This window comes from Denticeps clupeoides, chromosome 16, assembly GCF_900700375.1.
Source record: "Denticeps clupeoides chromosome 16, fDenClu1.1, whole genome shotgun sequence".
NCBI lineage: Eukaryota > Metazoa > Chordata > Actinopteri > Clupeiformes > Denticipitidae > Denticeps > Denticeps clupeoides.
Genome location: NC_041722.1, coordinates 17,781,677 through 17,801,213, shown reverse-complemented (window position 1 = coordinate 17,801,213; position 19,537 = coordinate 17,781,677). Strand labels below are relative to the sequence as shown.

At 45.3% G+C, this 19,537-nt stretch overlaps 2 protein-coding genes across 6 annotated transcripts; both read left to right on the top strand.

The window, feature by feature from the left end:
- The first annotated feature begins 3,113 nt into the window (after nucleotides 1–3,113).
- Nucleotides 3,114–5,748, top strand: tssc4 (tumor suppressing subtransferable candidate 4). Of its 4 annotated transcripts, none has more exons than XM_028956772.1 (2): nucleotides 3,114–3,196; nucleotides 4,177–5,748. In XM_028956772.1, exon 2 carries the CDS (start codon nucleotides 4,233–4,235, stop codon nucleotides 5,166–5,168), a length of 936 nt encoding a protein of 311 aa, XP_028812605.1. In that variant the 5' UTR covers nucleotides 3,114–3,196; nucleotides 4,177–4,232; the 3' UTR covers nucleotides 5,169–5,748. The 4 variants fall into 4 exon arrangements, with proteins under 4 accessions (XP_028812605.1, XP_028812603.1, XP_028812604.1 ...); XM_028956770.1 differs by having other exon boundaries at nucleotides 3,114–3,229; XM_028956771.1 differs by having other exon boundaries at nucleotides 3,190–3,325.
- A 791-nt stretch (nucleotides 5,749–6,539) lies between these two features.
- Nucleotides 6,540–19,009, top strand: ano9b (anoctamin 9b). Of its 2 annotated transcripts, none has more exons than XM_028956371.1 (25): nucleotides 6,540–6,758; nucleotides 10,521–10,586; nucleotides 10,676–10,807; nucleotides 10,896–11,065; nucleotides 11,183–11,232; nucleotides 11,344–11,402; nucleotides 11,992–12,071; nucleotides 12,582–12,716; nucleotides 12,814–12,907; nucleotides 13,086–13,146; nucleotides 13,240–13,322; nucleotides 13,971–14,075; nucleotides 14,662–14,826; nucleotides 14,915–14,951; nucleotides 15,047–15,158; nucleotides 15,443–15,500; nucleotides 15,586–15,683; nucleotides 15,765–15,949; nucleotides 16,051–16,203; nucleotides 16,286–16,430; nucleotides 17,534–17,653; nucleotides 17,740–17,833; nucleotides 18,257–18,372; nucleotides 18,476–18,515; nucleotides 18,607–19,009. In XM_028956371.1, the coding sequence occupies exons 1-25, from the start codon at nucleotides 6,747–6,749 to the stop codon at nucleotides 18,670–18,672; spliced, it is 2,436 nt and encodes an 811-aa protein (XP_028812204.1). In that variant the 5' UTR covers nucleotides 6,540–6,746; the 3' UTR covers nucleotides 18,673–19,009. The 2 variants fall into 2 exon arrangements, with proteins under 2 accessions (XP_028812204.1, XP_028812205.1); XM_028956372.1 differs by having other exon boundaries at nucleotides 18,600–19,009.
- The last annotated feature ends 528 nt before the right edge of the window (nucleotides 19,010–19,537 follow it).

Sequence of the window (19,537 nt, the reverse complement as noted above, 5' to 3'; positions counted from 1 at the left end):
GTCACATATATAGTCATACATGGTATGATATGCAGTGAAATGCTTTTCACAGATAAAAAGGGCTATGACCCTGCCCCTAACATGTCAGAACTTTTTTTTTTTTTTTTTTACATTCAGATTCTTCGGGCTGATATATGAAACTACATTAATCTGATTTTTTTTTTTTTAAAGAATTGGGTGAAAGTTCAGACTGTACTCTGTACTCTATAAAAACACAGCCCTGAATGTGACTCATTTGTCTTCTCAGCTTCCGAAACAGCACGGCGCAGAGCAACTTCTGAAATCAATTTTTTTTTTTTTTTTTGGCTTAACGCAGTTCACCAGTTTTTTTGTCCATCCATCCATGCTCTCTCACTCAATTATCCACCTCTCCCAGCCCACTGACAGCTGGAAAGAGATGCCCATTGTTCTGAGAGAAGAAGGAACAATCCAGCCTGGGAGTTTGGGAGGGTCAGATCACGTCGGCTCAGAACTGCGTTTACCCCACGGGGACTAATAAAGGATTATTATCCGATCTTATCTTCGAAAGAAAAGCATGGCAAGTCCGAAAGACTCTGCAGCTTCCAGGGGTTCTTTTGACTGAATTGAGCAGATGCGTGATTGGTAATTATTTTCTTTCATTCACTCTCTGGTTGGAGTTGACCAGGGCTGCCTGCAAGCTGTGTTGGGAATAATGGGCCTCGTTTGCCACGATCTCCTCGACTCGTTTCATCCAAAATTTGTTCTTGGGGAACGTCTTTGTGTGTTGCAGTTTGCATTTGTCTTCTTATATTGACAAATGTGTGTTCCCAATTGCTGCTAATTAGCACAAACCCACCGAAACCCGGTATCGATACGGGGACATCGGGATTTTTGTATACAAAATTCAGTTCTGAGTTCTGTAGTTTTGGCTGAATTATTGCTGATCCACACGATTGTACACACTATCTTGTATTTCAGCTCTGTTTTTACATTTTAAGATGTATTGTATATCACAATATTTCTTAAAATAATTGTTTTGTGATGTGTGTCGTATCGGGAGATCCCTGCTAATACACCCCAATGTTACAAAAAACCCGAGAAGCACTCCCAGCAGATGGGGATGAAAGCACCTTGCTGGACGAGGCCTGAACACCTCCTTTATTCTGGACATTGTCCTCTGATGTTCCCGCCTTGTACAAACAGAACCCCTTTAGGCCAGTTTAGGGGGTCTTAATTCACTCATGAAAAGTCATGGAACTGGAATTTCCCCTCTTACACGGCCCTCTGCCCTGATTTGGACCAGTGGAAGGAGGTGTCTGCATGGATCATGGTTTTTTGTTGATCGTGTGGATAGGCTGTGCTGAAGAAGAAGACAAGGTGTGTGATGTTCAAGACAATGTTCTGCTGCAGGAGAAAGGATCAAGAAAGGTCTTCACCCTGTAGCGAACATCTTGGTACCAAAATACCATTCCAGACTCTTTTCAAAGGTCCTGTGGACTCCATGGCATCTACACAATATTAGACAGGTGGTGCTGCAAGCCACCTTCGCGACCTCCTGATCACTCTGGACTTTCAAATTACATAAAACTACACAAAGTGTGGTGAAGTAAGGCACGTTGCATCTGTTGCTCCCTCTGAGGTTCTTCTTTACCATCTGCTTGTAATTTAGTGTGCAGCGCAGAGATGCTCTAATTAAGGCACTCGGATGATTCCCCCGCTAGAACATTATTATCAATCAATTAATCCATTTTTATACAGCATTTTTACAATGCACATTGGCATAAACTGCCTCAAGGCCCCTAGTGAGCGCTGGTAAGGAGAAATTCCCTGAAAAACAAAGGAACCTTGGGGAACCAGGGTTTAGCAAGGGGAACCCATCCTCCTCTGGTCAGCACTAGATCACCCTGGGATCATGTGATCATGTCTGGTCACAGCGTGAGCTGGCCAGGAAAAGTCAATAGGCTGCAGTGTCCAATTTTAAAGTCCAATGAGGTGGTAAATGAGAGACTTCTGAACAGGTATGTGACTTGAGACATGAGATACAGATTATTAACTAATATCACTTCTAATATCACTCATTGAAATCCATCTCAGGTCATGATCTTCATTTCCCTGCCTGAGTAAAAAAAAAAAGTTATGAATAAAAAATATATCGTGCTGATCAGCGTACTTAACAATGTCACTGAGGAAATCTGCTTTTCATTCAATGAAATCATAGAATATCAGACCTGTGGAGTCAATGCAACATAAGGGAAACAATTGTTTCTTTTGCACATAAAATAATTTGTAATGAATTGAACATTAATTTGTTTTATGTGCAGATAATGTCATTTAAAATAAGCAACAACAAAAAAAAAAAGTTAACCGAATCAGATGAATTTCTGATGCATTGGCTATGGGGCATGGGGCAGTGGTGGCCTAGCGGTTAAGGAAGCGGCCCCGTGATCAGAAGGTTGCCGGTTCGAATCCCGATCCGCCAAGGTGCCACTGAGCAAAGCGCCGTCCCCACACACTGCTCCCCGGGCGCCTGTCATGGCTGCCCACTGCTCACTCAGGGTGATGGGTTAAATGCAGAGGGCAAATTTCACTGTGTGCTTCGTGTGCTGTGCTGCTGTGTATCACATGTGACAATCACTTCACTTGAAATACGAGCTCTCAACCGCAACACGGCATACAACAGAACTCTAATACACTCCAACACTTTCAGTCACTTCTGGACTCAATCCCCCCAGAATTTTGCACAAATTTTCACTTTTCTTTCACTTTACTTTCACACCTTCACCCTATCTACACATATTTTATGTGGTATAATATGGTATACCACAGGGTAGTAGTAGCCTAGTGGGTAAAACCCTCACCTATGAGAAGACCAAGGTTCAAATCCCACTTTCTACCATTGTGTCCCTGAGCAAGCTGCTCCACTGGGGACTGTCTCTGTAACTACTGATTGTAAGTCGCTCTGGATAACGGCTGCTGTAAATGTAAATTATGTTTAAAAACATTACATTTTAATATTTGGTTATGTTTGCATATGCTTGAATACTTGCAATATATGCAATGTTGAGGTCTATAGCAGTCGCATTTTACTACATATCATGCCGTGTATGACTGTACGTGACAAATAAAATTTGAATTCTTCCTTGTACCTGTAGTTCCAGGCCAACAGGGGGCAGCAGCGAGCTTCGCTCACCACGGGCCGTGACGCTGCACGACTAAAGAAGAAGCGGAGCTGCAGGTGGACGTCCATGCACTATCCATTCCAAAGAAGGTTTATACGTTTAAAACTCGCCCGTGTCTTAAGGCGACTTGTGCCGCCTGTGCAGAAAGTGGGTTGACGTTGTGGAACGCCATAAGGTTTTTTAACGTGAGGGAAACCGACGTCCTCGCTCCATTTTAGCTTAGCTTACGCTAGCGTGTAAAGTGCACCGGCATTTACAGCATTTATCAGACTCACAATCAGTAGTTAAAGGGACAGTCCCCCCCTGGAGACACTCAGGGTTAAGTGTCCTGCTCAGGGACACGATGGTAGTAAGTGGGGATTTGAATCTGGGTCTTCTGGTTCATAGGCGAGTGTGTTACCCACTAGGCTGCTACCACCCCAGCGTTGAGTGCTGCGCGGTGTATCCGCGGACAGTTTAGCGTTTTTAAGTAAGGTTGAGTGTTGGAAGACTCGCCGGGTCCACTGAAATAAACTCGGAAGCAATTCTTGCACCCAGCCTGTGTGGGACGTTTCAGCACCTTTGGGTGCTGGGAAAAAAATCCAGCCTTGGGAGCCTTGTTTATACTTCACGGTCATTCTGAACGGTTAGCTGTAGTGAGAATCTGGCACGTCACATATTTCTACTTGTAGCTCTTCATACCATAATTCTCACCCGCTGATCATTTAAACACGTTCTACTTTGTTTTAACGTGCATTCGCTGGGCTGCAGTTTGTGGCTTATAATGTATTTCATGTAATTATTCACCAGAGTGTGACATTAGCTTAAATAATGTCACAAAAACCCAAACGGTGTATTAATCAGGACGTAGATTTCAGAAACATCTTGCGCTGTTATGCACATTTACACTCAGGTTTTCAGTCAATGAACAATGAGAGAAATGTCACTGTATGCACCGTGTGTTGTGCTGCTGTATCACAATGACAATCACTTCACTTTCATGATTCCCCATCATCAATAAATCAGAACATTAATGAAAGAATATTTTTTTCTGCAGATAGTCAGCTCTTTTGACGACTCGGGCCTTCGGTTCCGAATCTTGGAAACCAAATCATGTGCGAACGTGCGGATGGTGCTGCAGAGACCCTCTCCAACCGCGACGCTGTGAAGCTCCAGGATGAACTCTCACTAAGTGACTCTGACCCCGAGGAGACCATTGAAGCGTTAGGTCCAAAGGTGGAGGATTTGTCCTCCTCTTCAGGTGATGAAGATGGCCAGGATAATCAGAGTCATACTGCCACAGGAGGACCAGCTTTTCTGCTCCAAGGTGGCAGCATGGGGTTCTCCTACCGCAGTAAGAACATCTTCGACAATTTGGAGAGTTCTGCAAAGCTCAAAAGTTCTCACCTCAGCGAGGACAACGTCCTCGATGGACCATTTGCCCGACCTGCTCCTCCATCACCCCCGATGCTGGACGGAGGAAAGAAGAGTGAGAGCAGCGTTGCCAAGAAGCCGTCCACAGGCAAGGGAGTGCCGGACTACCTGACCAACCCTGAGCGGTGGACGCGCTACAGCCTGGAGGATGTGGAGGAGACCAGTGACCAAAGAAACAGACAGGTGGCTTTCCAGTTCCTCCAAGATATCCAGAAGCAAAAGCTGAGTCTGGGGCCCCAAGACAGGCCCCTCACCCGAACCTTCAATCAGGAGCATGGCAGCCAGGACAAACACAAGATTTTGTTCTCCAAGCCCAGCCAGGGTACCAAAGAGGAGGATGTGGGCAGCAGCAAGCCCTCCAGGGAGAAGAAGGCAGAAGTTGGACTTTTCCACTTGGACGAGGCTCCGTGGGAAGAGGATGATGGGAAATCTGCGCCTTCACTCCGACAACGGCCACCAGAGGAGAAGAGGAAGATCAATTCAGCGTCCGACGATGAGACAGAGGATGCTGGCGAGGAGGGAGAGAAACCAGCGGGCGTCGCTTTCAAAAGCGGCAGCAGGAAGACGAACCGCAAGCACTTTCGCCGGACCGTGGAGGCAGACGAAGACGATTAGTCCTGACACACCTACTTTATAGAGGCTACACACAGGAAACATATTTATATATGAAAAAAATAGAAATAACAAAGTAGGATTCATGAATTAGGTTTAACCTTCATGGCTGTTCTACACACTGTTGTCATCATCATGAGCATCATGAAGGAAAAGCGTCAAAAAAATCCTCAACATAGGAACTCTTGTCAGTCTGGCGTCCGTCGTCGAACTGAAGATGGTCGAGAGAAGAGCCTAAAACATAAAAAAATATATATGTATATATTTCTTTACTTACATGTAACCGCTTGCGTTTTAAGTGTTCAGTTGCTCTATAGAATGTAAAATACAGCCAGAAAATTAAAGACCCGTAATAATCGAGCGCTTTTGACCGGTGATAAAATGATAGCATCTGCAGCAGGATGAAGGGACAATTTCAACAGTTCACCGAGAGGATCCCAGACCTGTATACACCCCCCCCTTCTTTTTTTCATAATACTCTTAAATGTCTGTACAGTAGGTTTATTGATGGTTCTGTATAATGTATTCAAGTCTATGGAAACATTTCTAGTGAAAATAAATCACTTATTTTCTGTTTGTGGAATTATGTGTGTGGAAGTTATAACCTTGAACAAGCAGTAATAACGTCATTCAGCCATGATGGATGTCAGATTCGGGACTGGACGTGGTTCTCGCTCACTCGCCATAACCACCTCAGAGAAGAAGGTGCGAGCCGGGATTCGAAATCACCATAACCACCCCAGAGAAAAAGGTCCGAGCCGGGATTCGAAATCACCATAACCACCCCAGAGAAGAAGGTCCGAGCCAGGATTCGAAATCACCATAACCACCTCAGAGAAAAAGGTCTGAGCCGGGATTCGAACTTGCCATAACCCCCCCAGAGAAAATGGTCCGAGCCGGGATTCGAACTCGCCATAACCACCTCAGAGAAGAAGGTCCGAGTCGGGATTCGAACTCGCCATAACCCCCCCAGAGAAAATGGTCCGAGCCGGGATTCGAACTCGCCATAACCACCCCAGAGAAAAAGGTCCGAGCTGGGATTCGAACTCGCCATATCCACCCCAGAGAAGAAGGTACAAGCCGGGATTCGAACTCGCCATAACCACCCCAGAGTAGAAGGTCCGAGCCGGGATTCGAACTCGCCATAACCCCCCAGAGAAAACGGTCCGAGCTGGGATTCGAACTCGCCATAACCACCTCAGAGAAGAAGGTCCGAGTCGTGATTCGAACTCGCCATAACCACCCCAGAGAAGAAGACCCCACACGAGGTCCGAGAGGGGGATTCGAACTCGCCACCTCGTCGGCGCGGCGCTACCCGGCGCGCCACCCTCGCGGCCGTGTTTCGGTCGGGCGCGTGCTGCAGGTATGTCGTCTCTCACCTGAAACGCGGAAGTCGCTGCGCGTCTGGACGCGGCGGGCGTCCCGACAACATGGGGAGAGAGATCGTTCCTTAAAAAACAGCGAGAAGAGGAGGAGGAGGAAGAGAAGAAGAAGAAGAAGAGGAGGAGGAAAAGAAGAAGAAGAGATGAACAGTCCGGCATTTAAAACTGGATCTAAATTCGCGCTCCAGCCAACAGCGGCATGAACTCGCAGGTAAGTGAGACGAGTCGATACTTTCAACTCACTCAAACTTCCAAAGGTGTTCCAACTCAATCGAACATTAAACCAAACCAACAGCGCGACCCTTAAAAAATGTTTTTTTTTTTTTTGTTAAAACCGAGAATTTGGGGAATTTTGGGGACACCGAGACGCCTCTTCGGTTGTAGGTCGCGCCTAAATAAAGTCATAAAGCTCCACTGTCTGTGCCCGAAACTGGGAACCGACTCTTTCTGGTTCATCTTCATTCATTCGTTCATTCATTCATTCAATTAATCGGTCGATTTTCATTCACCAATCCAGTTAAATGTGACAGTTGACCCACAACTCTCAGGAAAAAAGGTGATTTTGTCCATTGCTGGAGGAATTTGAAGAATGCAATTTTACGAATATAAAAGATAACATCCTCGCAAGCCTCCATGTAAAGTTACAAGATCAAAGGTGACTTGAGTTCACAGGCCCTGTTAAATGGTTTATGGTTCAAATCCTCCTCCTCCTCCTGTGTATCATTTTGTTTATCTGATTATGAATATTAATTTCCTGCTGGTTGCTCTTGTCTTGTTTCACCTGCCATCTGCAGGTCAGTTCAGGGGATGAGCAGCCAAATATCACCCACCCACCAACCCACATGCTGTATCAGGCTGCAGGCAGCTCATGGGGGAGAAGGAATAGAAGCAGCAGAATGCTTGACAGTTATTGTTTTTGGGTTTAAATTATGTAAATGTAAGCTCATGCAGTATTTGTAAGTTGTAACGGTTGTAAGTAAAAGCTTGGTGCTGAATTTTGGCTGTAAAACAGCTGTACTTGAATGCTTGTGCAGTTTTTTGGGGGTAAAATACTTGTAAATTTATTCTCTCAGCAGTATTTTGGGTGTATAATGGATGTAAATGAACTCTCGGCGCAGTATTTTGGGGGTAAAATGGATGTAAATTAATTCTCGGCACAGTATTTTGGGTGTAAAATTGCTGTATGTTAATTCTCGCCGCAGTATTTGTGGTGTAAAATGGCTCTAAATTAATTCTCGGTGCAGTATTTGGGGTGTAAAATTGGTTTAAATGAATTCTTGATGCAGTATTTGTGGTGTAAAATGGCTGTAAATTAATTTTTGGTGCAGTATTTTAGGTGTATAATGGATGTAAATTAATTCTTAATGCAGTATTTTGGGTGTATAAAGGATGTAAATGAGTTCTTGGAGCAGTACTTGGGGTGTAAATTGGATGTAAATGAATTCTTGGAGCAGTATTTTGGGTGTATAATGGATGTAAATGAATTCTCGGCGCAGTATTTTGGGTGTATAATGGATGTAAATGAATTCTCGGCGCAGTATTTTGGGTGTATAAAGGATGTAAATGAATTCTCGGCGCAGTATTTTGGGTGTATAAAGGATGTAAATGAGTTCTTGGAGCAGTACTTGGGGTGTAAATTGGATGTAAATGAATTCTCGGCGCAGTATTTTGGGTGTAAAATGGATGTAAATGAATTCTCGGCGCAGTATTTTGGGTGTATAAAGGATGTAAATGAGTTCTTGGAGCAGTATTTGGGGTGTAAATTGGATGTAAATTCATTCTTAATGCAGTATTTTGGGTGTAAAATGGCTGTAAATGAATTCTCGGCGCAGTATTTTGGGTATATAATGGAGGTAAATTCATTTTCCCTGCATTCCCTGCAAGTTCACTCTGGTTTTCTGCATGTTTGTGTGTGTGTATGCACTTTTGAAGCTCCCTGGCTGATGTTGGTTGATTGTGTAGAGATGCATGACTCCAGGCTCTTTCCTTCAGGCTGGAATACCACAGCATGGTGTGTGTTGAGCGAGAAAGGGAAGTAGTGTGTGTGTCATCAGACTGAGGTTTTGTGACGTGTCGCCGCACCCTGTTTGTGTTTAAAAGCATAGGTCCATGTAGGCTGTACACACACACACACACACACACACACACACAATGAGAGATAAAATAGATTTTGTTCATTCAATGCAAGGCTATTGACTCAGTCCATATCTTTTTTATTTTTTTAGTGCAAGCCAAAGGAAAATACAACTATGGTGACCCGTCCAGTGTGGGTGTGTGGGTTCCTCGGTAATATCAAATCACAGCTTTAGATTTGTTCTACTGATATCAAATGCTTGTGTTGTGTCTTGCAGCAAAATACACGCCATTTTGTGAGAATAGTTGAGCCTCATTTCCCAATCCCCAAAATGCACGATACTCCTCCCAGAAACCTCGACTGCCACTTGTGACCTCGACTTATTTCACATGCCGATTAGGCTCAGGGTGATTTTCCAACAGTTATCACACGACTGCATCCATACCGCAGTTGTATTACATTTTCGTTTCATATCTTGTAATCAGTGGTCGATTTCTGACCACAGGGGCATCAGACTTCCGTCACCACCGTCACCTGATCTGCACTGTCAGCTGACAGCCTGTAACTTATACCATACCCCAATGAAAAAGTTCTGTAAGCACAACAAAATTAGTTTGCAAGACATCTGCCCATAACTACATGAATTAATGAAAATGAAAAGCAGGAACTAATGAAACAAACATGAGGAAAAACAGGAATATAGTTGGGGGGCATTTTGCAAATGCCAATGAAGAGCGTAGGAACAGTCCAGAAGTGATCATTTACCTGCCCCACTTCTGTCAGTGCATCCCCATGCATATCTTACTGCAACATTATGCAAAAATATTATCTGTAGCGTAAGATGGATTTTGTGACTAACATTAGCTGTCCTTGCCTTTCCTGGCCAGAATGAAAACCAGAATGCACCAGTTACACTTTTATCAGGTCAAAGGATGTGCTGGCAGTGCGTGTGTTTTCTTCCGCCATCATCTGTTGTGAAAGGTTGAATTATGGCGCTGTACTGGCTAGACTGGTTATGTGTAAATCCTACAGGGGAGTGCGACATGGAAAAAGCATACAAACCACACACACACAGACACACACACACACATATGGTGGGCAGGTATACTCACGTCCGGGTACAGCAGTTTCACAGTGTCATGTCTGGGCCTGCTGTCACCATTCCAGCCATGCCAGGAGATAACAGGAGAACAGGAGAAAGGGGCGGAGCTACTGTTCTACAGCCGAAACTTGGCTTCATTCGATTTCATTCGATTAATCGGATTGTATTAGAAAAATAATCCGTTGATCCCTTGTTACTCGTTCAATTGTGTGGAATGGAAATTTAAATGAAATTCATCACAACATTCTAATTACATCAATCAATACATTTTTATTTGTACAGTGCTTTTTACAACGTGCATTTGCACAACGCGCCTCACATTGTTTTAATTATTGCTATATTATTAATATATTAATATACATTTTTGGACGTCACACAGCCCTTCTATAGGAAAGCTCCCCTTGAGACAGTGTCCTCTTGGTCCCATGTTAATGACTTTATGGGGGCCAGATAAGATAAGGCGGCTAGTTTACTGCCAGTTCCACCTTTCCCCCCTTGGGATTATGGCTCCGAGATGTCGTGCTTTCCGACGTCACCGGCTGGAAGTTCCAGCGTGAAGGACACAAATGCCGCCCACTGTGGCAGTTTCACTTTCACCCACTGACGGGAGAGGAGGGTGCTGGCAGCCTGGGCGCGTTGGATTGATTTGCATGTGTTGGAACGCGCTCCGCTCCTCCACCCGCGGCGAGCTGGCATTATTCATCCGGCGGTCGGCGGAGGAGCTCTCCTGGACGGGAGCCGCGCGTTGACTGTGATGGGTGGCTTGTGAGTGACGCTCTTCCTGTGCACTCCCGTAGGAAGCCATGGAGCTGGACGAGGGGCGGCCGGAGGACGGGAACAGCTGCAGCGAGCCACTGATGGCGGTGAGAGCACCTGACCGACGTGCAACTGGATTCCTCGTTGTCGTTGTTAATTAACGATTAATCGTTCTCGTTGCTGTTTTGACTGTCAGTGGAACATGTACTCGCCGCGGATATACGACTACGTCTTGGTGGCGGACAAAGTGGACGACAAGACCGAGCCCTCGTACAAGAAGCAAGAGGCCTTCATCGAGCAGCTGAAGGGGAAGAAGATGCAAGTGAACGTGAGTGATCGCCATGGCGATTCCACGGACGTCCTCGCCGGTTTACTCCGGATTCACCCGTCTGTTCTCTTCCCTTCCATTTTCGCAGGATGTCGTTCATGAGGAGAAGGTGTTTTATGGCATCCGGGCGCCCAAGGAGATCTTTGAGAAGTACAAGTACCTCCTGAAAGTGTCAGACGCCTGCAACTGGAGCGGGGAGCAAGGTCTGCTGGAGCTGGATGAAGACGTGGGGAGCGAGGACTTCCCACAATCCACCAGGTGAGGGAACGAGCTCTATTTAGGCAACCTACTTTGCTTGTGTAGGTTAGGTGCCTGTAGTGGCCTGGCCGGTGGTCATGTGACCGAAAATGATGGGCTCTCTCGTTTTTTTTGTAGGATCAGAGTTGTGCACTTTGTTTTGCACCACACATTTCTGAACAGCGGGGGTGAGTAGAAGTTCCCAGCAGCCTTTTCCCCTCCATGGTGCTCAGTTAAACGAGACATGTGCTATTTCCCTAACACCCAGTGTGCCTTCTCTGTCCTCGAAACCCAACCAGAGAACCTTTCAGAACTCCTGGAGCAGAAGGTGTTCGATTCCATGTTTTGCGTGCATGAGGTGAGCCCAAGCATGCCTGTCCTCTCTCTGGCTGTCTCTCTCTCTCTTACTGTCACTCTCTCTCTCACTCTGTCACTATCTCTCTCTTTCTTTTCCCTCTCTCACAGTCTCCCTCCCTCCCTCTCTCTCTCTCTCTCTCTCTCACTGTCTCACTCTCTCTGTCTCTCTCACCTTTTATATACAGTTATGCCGTAACGAAAGGCATGACCCAACAGACGTTCCTACCCCGAAACAACCCCGAATATTCTGTTCTAAAATGAAATTTCAGTCTGTGTGTGATTGAGGTAAAAGGTTTGGCTGCATTGCGGTTAACAGAAGTTAACAGAACCGTCCTACTTCATTCAGCACCGTTTCAAGCTCCTCTGTCCATTTACTTTGCGGTGCCAGATAATTTTAATCAAAGCTGCCATTTTCACAAGGCCAGCCTTGAGCGTCTTCAGTGATTTTTAAGTGGGTTTTTAAAGAATTGTAGGGAATATGATGTTTCAGAAAGGAATTTTTAAAAGAACATTCTTTTTTTCCCCATCTTTCTCTCTCTCTCTCTCTCTCTATATACCTCTCTCTAACACACACACACACACAATTGCAGAGGAAAAAGCAGAAAGCCCTCAAGCGTCTGTGGGCCCGCTGGACGGCTGTGTTCCGGAACCAGCCTATCGATGAAATCAGGTAAATCAGATTCTCTTCCACTTCCGCTGCCTTTGGGGGCACTGACCGCATTTTGTTCTGCTCCAACCGAGGGACTTGATAGTCACCTTTCGGTCACCTTGTGAGCCCTTAACCCGACATGAAGGGCTTTTGACCAAAGTTCCTGTTTCTTTTCATATTTTTGAGGGAATGTGTTGTATGAAGTGAAAATCGTCTCAACCTTATTAATTTATATAGAATCACTGGCTGTTGTGTGATTAACTGTGCAAGTTTGGAATCCGTGGTCTGGAGGGAATCCTTAATTAGGACAGAAATCCATAATAAGGGGGGGTAGTAGCCTAGTGGGTAACACACTCGCCTATGAACCAGAAGAGCCAAGTTCAAACCCCACTTACTACCATCGCGTCCCTGAGCAAGACACTTAACCCTGAGTTGCACCAGGGGGGCAAAAATGCTGTAAATGTAAATGTAAGGACATAAGGATAAATGTTCTCTCCCAGTTTGCTGAGTTTTGTTCTGATTGACTGTTAGGGTGTATTTTGGAGAGAAGGTGGCGCTGTATTACCTGTGGCTGGGCTGCTACACGTACCTGCTGGTCCCTGCGTCGGTCGTGGGGATCATCATCTTCCTGTACGGCCTCGCCTTCTTCCAGACCAGCCCCCTGATGTGAGTGAGTCTGCTCTCCTGAAAGAACCGTGTCCTTGGTTAATGCTTGCGTGCATTCGAGTGCACGTGTGTATTTGTGTCTGTATGTTTTGAACAGAACAGAGGTGTGTGAATCGGACATCATCATGTGCCCGAGATGTGACAAAGGCTGCAATGCCTGGAATCTTTCGGACACCTGTGCTTATGCCAAGGTGATAAATTTAATAGCTTCTTAAGTTAAATAAACGTGTTTTGTGTGGGTTGGCTCGTTACGGTTGTGTGAAAAGGAGTGGCTCGCCAGTAAAAATTAACGAATAAACACATATAAGCACACAAAGATAAGTACATTAGTGACTCACGTTCTCAACTGACACGCCGTCCTCTTTACAGGTGAACCATCTTTTCGACAACGAGGGAACGGTGGCCTTCGCCATGTTCATGGCTATTTGGGGTAGGGCCTCCTCTACACAGGACGAGAAAACTGAACAGGGATATTTCTTTCTCCTTTTCTAACTGCCGCCCTTTTCGTCTCCTTTTCAAACAGCCACGCTCTTTTTTGAATTTTGGAAGAGGCACCGGTCGAAATACGTCTCCAAGTGGAAAGTCTTTAACTGGTGCGAGGAAGAGGTACGGTGGAAATAACCTGAATAAGATGAGGCCACTCTCATTTGCATGTGATAATGCATTCGTTCATCATCATCATCATCATCCGTGACCCTGTCTGACCTGTTAGACCTGCCACCGCAATGCAGTTTTTTTACCGCAGCTTAAAATAAACAGTGCGCCCATGTGACTCATTAACAGCAGCACACGTAGGATTTGCCTTCTTCCTTTATCAATTTTTGTGATCAAAATACTTTGTCTTTACAATGCAATGTTAGGCATTACTTTTACAAATTGTGTAATATGTCAAGTATGTCCTCACCTTCATTTTGAATTCTCATTTTAAGTGAATTCTCATTCACTTAAAAGGAAAATTAGTCGCATGCAATCGTTTGCATGAGTAGACTTCAGGCAGCCTGTCTTCAGCTAACATTTCCGTAGGCCTGGTATCAGAATATATACATTTTTTGATTGACTGCTGATTATTGATAATTGTCAGGTTTTTTTTACTCAGTCTGTATTTAGTTTCCTGCATGGAAGCACCACTAGATGGAGCTGCCTGAATGTCAACATGCAAATGAGTTGTCATATGATCAAGGTCACTTTCAACCCAAGGCTTCTAGATTCTATATTGATCTCTTGTAATATGCTGGATCTCTGCTTTGTCCACAGGAGGAGATGATTCTGGAGGTGGTGAACGATGAGAAGTGCAAGCCCAAAGAGTACCATCACTCGTACTGGCGCACCACGCTGGTCTTGGCGCTGTCTACGCTGTTGGTGAGGAAAGAACGTTGTATTCAGTCTGTCAGAATCTGTGGTCCAGACCACCTTTAGAATATTTTCACTTTGTGCGTGAGTGTGTGTTATTCAATTCTCCCTCCTGCAACATGTTCATTTCTGGGATTCCAGTGATCAGTCCCATGTTTCTCATATTACAAAATATGTTCTTAAACCTGTTTTAACCATATGCCAGTTTTTTGGAAATCTTGCATATACTTTTTTTTTTTTTTTTGGAAGGATTCAGAGATCAAATATTCAAACAAACTAATCATCCTGCAAAATCACGTGAAGTGCAGAAAAACTGTGTGAACTGGAATCAATATATTCACTGGTCTCGACATGGGACAGAATATGGAATTAGTCTCAGTTCGCAGGGCGTTTTTGAGGATTGATTTTGAGACCACGTCCCCTGAAGGATCTGGCCCCCAAATTGAAATGCAACATGAGAAGCAGAAACCACAGAGGCACTACAGAAAGGAACACACAGCGGCCACTAGTGGCCATTATGAATACAGGCCATTACCAATATTGTTTTTTTGACACGACTAATACAGCTGCTTGTTGCTTTCTTGCAAACTCGCAGCTGGTAGTGATCATCGGCCTGACTCATATGTTGGTGGTGACCCGGGTGGTGGCCGCGGTGCAGCTTGCGGAAGCCGAGTGGGATTTTGTCAGTGAGTACGCCGACATGTGTGCCATGCTGATCGGAGCAGTCTTGCACTATGTCACCATGCAGGTCATGTCAAAGGTACATGGACAAATCTTTGTTCTTTTTTTTTTTTTTTTTTTTTGAATAAGTGGCACACCTCACTGACATCACTGCTGTCCTCACACAGGTGAACAAGGCGGCGGCCTTGAAACTGTGCGAGATCGGTGAGTGTCGTAGCCGATGTTTTCTATGAAGAAGTCAAACGTGCACTCACTGTTGCCTCTTTTCGGAAATAAATTCCATCAACGCGGTGTTGCAGAAAACTGCCGCTCTTTTGCGGCCTTAGAGAAGAGCTTCACAGTGAAGATGTTCACCTTCCAGTTCTTCACGCTCTTCTCCTCCCTCATCTACATTGCGTTCTTCCTGGGAAGGTAATGTGTGTATGAGCATTTCTTTAAACCTCAGTTGTTACTATTCTGCATATTAAAGCGGTGGTAGTAGCCAAGTGGGTAAGACACTCGCCCCAAGTGGGTAAGACACTCAAATCCCACTTACTACCATTGTGTCCCTGAGCAAGACACTTAACCCTGAGTGTCTCCAGGGGGGACTGTCCCTGTAACTACTGATTGTAAGTCGCTCTGGATAAGGGCGTCTGATAAATGCTGTAAATGTAAAGCAATGGTAAGAAACGTTCTGTGTGTTCTGCTGGGTGCAGGATAAATGGATACCCTGGAAACTACGTGCGGTTGGCGGGGAAGTGGAGGCTGGAGGAGGTGTGCCCCGGTCCGTTATTTATTCCGATCGCCATTGTCCCTGAAATCCTGTTTTACTGGAATGATCTCTCATTTCCTGCCTCAGTGCCACCCCAGCGGCTGCCTCACTGACCTCTTCATCCAGATGGCCGTCATTCTGGTGCTCAAACAGACAGTCAACAACATCTTTGAGTTTGCGGTCCCGTAAGTAACTTGCAACGGGTCATTCATCATTCATTGATCAATTTTAGTTTTAATCATTTGTATTCCTTTACTTCTCTCTAGCTGGTTTAAGCGCTGTCTGAAGCGGGCCAAGGCTAAGAAGCTGGAGCGGAAATGTGGCCACTGCTACAGGAAGGCCTGCCGCAAGGAGGACCCATGTGACGTCTGCAAGCTTCGGGATTGGATACGGAACTACCATCTGAACGACGTCAACGCCTTCAGTCTCTTCAACGAGTTTCTGGAGATGGGTGTGTGTGTGTGTGTCTGATTTGTAGTGGTGATGACGACATGGTGTGCGAGACAGAACTTCTACTCTGTGTCTGATTGATTTTATTTTTATTTTTTGCAGTGCTGCAGTTCAGTTTCACCACCATCTTCGTTGCAGCGTTCCCCCTCGCTCCTCTGCTGGCTTTCATCAACAACCTGTTTGAGATCCGACTGGATGCCATTAAGATGGTCAGTCTGGAGCGCAGACTGGTGCCCCAAAAAACCAATGACATTGGTGAGTTCTTGCCATGTGTCTTAAATAATAAATGACATAAAGAGCCATTAGATACATTTCGTGCTGTAATGCTGTAATACAGGAGTTTGGACTAAAGTGTTGGAGGCCATCGGGGTGCTGGCGGTCATAGCCAACGGGCTGGTGATCGGCTTTTCTACAGACTTCATCCCCCGCCTGGCCTATCAGTACCGTTACGGCCCCTGCGCCAATGGAACCACGGACATCCAGTGAGTCCAGTTTACAGACCCCAGATCAGTGACCGCAAATTTACTGTAAACAGTATACAATTTTAGATCTTCAGAGGGTAGTGTACCAGAATCAGTTCTGAAATTATAGTTCTATAGTTCAGTTCTGAATTATATTTTGCCAATTTTTTTTAAATGGACAGACAAAGACTAAACTTGCTTTCGATGTCTGTCTGTGTTAAGCAGACAAAATACATTTTTTTTACATACATGGCTAAAAGCTGCTATTTTACTAGATACAATGCAATTTATGGGGCAGTGGTTGGCCTGGTGGGTAAAGAAACAGACCCGTAATTGGAAGGTTGCTATCTGAGGTGCCACCTGAGCAAAGCACCGTCCCCATGCGCTGCTCCCCCGGCGCCTGTTGTGGCTGCCCACTGCTCACCAAGTAAATGAAAAAGTGAAGTGATTGTCATTGTGATACACTGCAGCACAGCGCACGGTGACACAACGAAATGTGTCCTCTGCTTTTAACCGTCACCCTTGGTGAGCAGGGGGCAGCCATGACAGGCGCCCGGGGAGCGGCGTGTGGGGACGGTGCTTTTGCTCAGTGGCACCTTGCGTATCGGGATTTGAACTGAATCTGATGAATCTGATTACAGTGCCATTTCTTTCGGTATTTGAACTGGCAACCTTCTGATTATAGATCTGTTTCCTTACCCACTAGGCCACCACTGCCTACAGTGATGGTTATGGGTGATGGGTTAGATGCTGAGGGCACATTTCGATGTGTCACCGTGTGCTGTGCTGCAATGTTTCTTAATGACAATCACTTCACTTTCATTTTTCACTTTCAATGCAAGAACCATAAACACTGAATCACTATATACTGAATCACTGGTTGGTAGTGGCCTATGAACCAGAAGACCCAGGTTCAAATCCCACTTACTACCATTGTGTCCCTGAGCAAGACACTTAACCCTAAGTTGCTCCAGGGGGGGACTGTCCCTGTAACTACTGATTGTAAGTCGCTCTGGATAAGGGTGTCTGATAAAATGCTGTAAATGTAAAATGTAAATATATATTGATATTTAGTACTGCCGTGTCTCCATATCTGATTATATCTTCTCGTTTCTCTGTTGTAGTTGTATGACTGGGTACATCAACGACACCCTTGCCACCGCATACGTGACGGACGAGAAAGTGAGGAGCGACTTTTCCTTCCAGCAGATGGTGGTCAACAACGTCAATTACACACACTGCAGGTGAGGGGCTTTATAAGGGCACTCTGCCGCCACATGACCGCTGGGGGGGTGAACATTGTTGGTCACCATTGCTGCTCCGTCTGCAGGTATAAAGATTACCGCAGCAACGAGGACCAGAGCCTCACCCCAAAGTTCTGGTTCATCCTGGCCATCCGCTTCGCCTTCGTTGTGCTGTTTGAGGTGGGCTCTTCTGAAATTAATGGCTCTTCATCCGAAGCTGTTCTCATCACATGGTCTAATTTTGGAAATGATTCAGAGCATCGCATAAAAAAAGCAGAAAAAAGCTGCACTGCCCTCTTCCATCTTAGATGCAGAAATACCAGCCCACAGTTTTCATTAGCACCTACTTGGGAGTAGAAATGTATGGTGTATGGTGTTTTAAGTAATTAAAATTCAGGGATTGGATGCACACACGGTGTAAATGGGATGTTGGGTTAAATTACTGCCGCAGTGTTAAAATAAAACATGCAGCAGTTGGCCCTGATTTTGACACCCGGTGTAAAATTTGCTGTTTGACGTGCACTTTTTTTTTTACGTTTGCATTAGTGATTGTTCGAATTATTCAGCTGTGTTTAGCGTGATGCTCTCCGCTCCCTCCTGCAGCACGTGGTCGTCATGTGCAAGTTCATTGCTGCCTGGTTCATACCCGACAACCCAACGAGCGTGAAGAACAGCAGACTGCACGACAAACTCCAAAGACTGAAGGATGAACTGAAAGGGTATTTATTTTTATATCCGAGAACAGACCTCCTGTGACTGCCTCCATCCAGCATCACCACTGTCCATGTTGGTTGCCATAGTAACAAACTGTTCCCCATGTAGGCAGAAGCATCATAATGCCATGAGCGATGGATCCACGGAGGTATGAGGAGGGACAAAAACGCACCGATTTTTAATTTTTTTTTTTTTTTTTTAAATTGATTTTATTTTTTTTTTGGCTGATGAGAGATCAGAATTTCGCCTTCCAGTTCTGTTCATCTTCAGCGAGCAGCAGACTGGCCACTGAACAGAAGGGCTGAGGCGAGATGTGGGCCTCACCAGAACCTGCCTGACGCGTCTCTCTCTGTATATAAAGCCCATAGAGGAGCGTCTGGAGGTCGTGATGGAAGAGAAGTGAAGCTGGAGAGGAACCGTGCTTTCATACTGCAAACGCGTACAGACAATTTATGCACCGGCACACCAGCATCTTCCTGCACAAAAACGTTGCGCAGTGGACAGTGGAGCAAAATTCACCGACAGAAAGCGCTTATTACTACTTAACTCAGTGTTGTGGTGACGCCGTCAGCATTTGCACAGGCATCAGGTGTTGTGACGAGTTTTCCGCTAATGTAAATGTAGAGTTGAAAAGGATTTTAATGCCACGCTTTTTTTTTTTTTTTTTTTTTGTAAGCGTCTGGAATCTTCTTGCTCCAGGGCAGCGTTTCTCGGTCGTGCCAGAGAGCTTTCACTCTCAGCCCGACCACAATTATCCTCTTAACGACCTGGTCGTTAAAAGGCTGCAGTTTAAACCTGCGCCGCCAGGGGGCAGCAGCGCCGCTGTACACGTGCCACGGCCTGGTTTTAATTTTTGCAGAAGAACTCACACGCTTGGAATTCCACACGTTCTCCGCCTTGTGTTGTAATTTATAGAGACGCGGTTTAAATTTCAATATTTGCATAAAATACGTGTCTGCTAAAATATTCCTGTTTCTTTCGGTCTTTTCACCGCAGAAATGGTTCGGCAGTGTTCGGTTTTTAAGTTGGGATGGGGAAAAATCTGGCTTTGTAAAAACTGCGTGTGTGTTTTATGTGAGTGTTTGTTTTCGTTCAGAATGTTTCAATACATCGTGAAATATTGCTAATGCTTTTAATGGCGTGTGACCGCAAACCACCTCTCTTCGGGGA

What these genes read in the sequence shown, in the direction of transcription:
- tssc4 (XM_028956772.1), top strand. Translation starts at nt 4,233, where the DNA reads ATGTGCGAACGTGCGGATGGTGCTGCAGAGACCCTCTCCAACCGCGAC.
- ano9b (XM_028956371.1), top strand. An exon ending in CATGTTCATGGCTATTTGGG is followed by an intron (nt 13,147 to 13,239) that starts GTAGGGCCTCCT and finishes CTTTTCAAACAG; the next exon opens with CCACGCTCTTTTTTGAATTT. An exon ending in CTGAAGGATGAACTGAAAGG is followed by an intron (nt 18,373 to 18,475) that starts GTATTTATTTTT and finishes TTCCCCATGTAG; the next exon opens with GCAGAAGCATCATAATGCCA.